This window comes from Plasmodium gonderi (genome assembly GCF_002157705.1).
Source record: "Plasmodium gonderi DNA, contig: Pgo-contig_748, whole genome shotgun sequence".
NCBI lineage: Eukaryota > Apicomplexa > Aconoidasida > Haemosporida > Plasmodiidae > Plasmodium > Plasmodium gonderi.
The window spans coordinates 2,009-4,130 of NW_021629501.1; the positions used below are offsets into that span (position 1 = coordinate 2,009).

The following is a 2,122-nucleotide window of genomic DNA, read 5'->3' on the forward strand; positions in this document are numbered from 1 at the left end:
GTAGTTTAATATTATATATATTTTCATATGTTGCTACATTCAATACAAGGGGGAAATTATAAGAAAGATTTTCAATGTAATAATATAAAAAAAAACAAAAAAGTAATGATCTTTTATATGAGGAATGTATAATAATATAAATAATATATTAATATAAACTATTCTAAATAACTTGTATGCATTTACAAAGACAAAGAATATAGTACAATTTAAATAAAATGACAGCTCAGGATGTGGACACCGTAATTAATTCATTGAAGGAAAGTGTAAACATTCATTTTTTCTCTAAGACATGTACGTATGTGATATTTTATTCATATCCACTGGTAGAAATTAAATGAGCTTACCATAATTAATTTTTACATTTTAATTTTTTATTTTATTTTATTATGCCAAGCATTTATCTAGATTTGATTTAAATTTATATAAATTTTATAATAAGAATATAGAAGATATTATTAGTAAACTAAATTATCATGAGAAATGTTCGAATTGTTTTATGGAAGATCCTACAGTTCTCAAAATTTGTTGCAATGTTAAGGAAATATGTCAAAAATGGAATGCACTATGCAATAATTTTGGTTTAAGTACTAGAAATTGTAATGATTTTTTTTTCAAATGGTTATATGGGATAATAAAAAAAAGCAATTGTAGTGCAAGAGAAATTATTTATTTTTACTCTAATATACGTGAACATTGGAAATGTAGAAAAACTGGTAATGAAAGCGTAGAAAAATATTTACAAATAATAAACAATAACACTATAAGTTATAAAAAAGATTTTTATGATTTTCTGAAGTATTACAGCACTATAAATGATTTGTTAAGTAAAAAGGTTATTTTGGACAAAACCCCATACTGTAAATATCTTGATTATATTTTTCGCATATACAAAAAGATTCATGAAGATCATAATGCATTTTATTCCGGAATCTATGATGAAGATATAAAACACTTTAAAAAAATGTTAAAACATGATAATATATTTAAATATTTTAAAGAATCATGCCCAAATGTTAAATTGGAATTAATATTAGAGGAAGATAACATAAAAATACAAGATAATATAAGTGCGGATATTACAGAAAAAACTTTGAAGTATTTTAAAACTACAGAAATAGTACTGTAGTGCAGCATAAAATACAAAATATGAATAGATTTATGGATATTAATACAAATAATCTCCATAAATATTGACAGATTTTTTATAGTATATACAATACGTAGTTAAAAATTTTTGTTTATAAGAATTATTTATTAAATTTATATATTTTTTTTATTTGTTATATTTAGGAAAACTTGTGGAAAACTTCTCAATTATATAATATTTATTTAGAGCTAAATGTAACATGTGATAGCAATCAATTAACACTAGAAAATTTTGATACTTTAAACCATAAAGACATTAAGGACAATTATTTCTCTAATACATTTTGGAAAAATCTTGAAGGAATATTAGATAAATGGTATAATATTCTTAAAAAATATAAGTATTTAAGCAGCAATAAGATTTGTGATTATTTTAACTATTGGTTATATGATAAACTAAAGGATACTCCCAATCCTCGAAATCTTATCCCCTTTCTATACAAATTAAGAGAATTATTTATCATAAATGGGCATTGTAATAGTAAAATATATGATTTTCGTATAGATCAAATAAAAAAAAAGAAGGCGTTATATGAGTTTTTAGAATTATACGAAATTTTAAAAGTTAGATTATATAAAATTGGGAATGAAGGAACAACCAAATATTGCGATTATATAGAGGAAATGTTTGATTTGTACAAGGATATGGAACGTGATAGAATAAATTTACGAGGATACTCTGAAGAAATAAAATATTTTCAAGAAAAATTTTTACAGAATTCGCGTGAATTAACTTTCTTAAGTATTAAATGTCCTGGAAGATGTCTAAAATATATATTCAGTGATAAATATAAAAAAAACTGCAACTCAACAGGGCCGGCTAGTTCAGACCAAAAGGGGGCAGAGGAACAATGTTCTGAGCATAGAAAGTTTGATGTAAGCAAGAGTGAAGATGAAAATGTAAATTTGTTTTAAGAAGTTTAATTTTTATAAATATTATATAATATTAAATATGTTCTAAAATGTAATACAA

The 2,122-nt window shown here is 23.0% G+C and overlaps 1 protein-coding gene across 1 annotated transcript; it reads left to right on the forward strand.

Annotated features, from left to right (window-relative positions):
* Nucleotides 1-218: 218 nt before the first annotated feature.
* On the forward strand, nt 219-2,064 carry PGO_004280 (variable surface protein; the record flags this gene model as incomplete). Its single annotated transcript, XM_028691453.1, has 3 exons — nt 219-326; nt 398-1,120; nt 1,294-2,064. The coding sequence occupies 3 exons, from the start codon at nt 219-221 to the stop codon at nt 2,062-2,064; spliced, it is 1,602 nt and encodes a 533-aa protein (XP_028547254.1).
* Between the last annotated feature and the right edge of the window lie 58 nt (nt 2,065-2,122).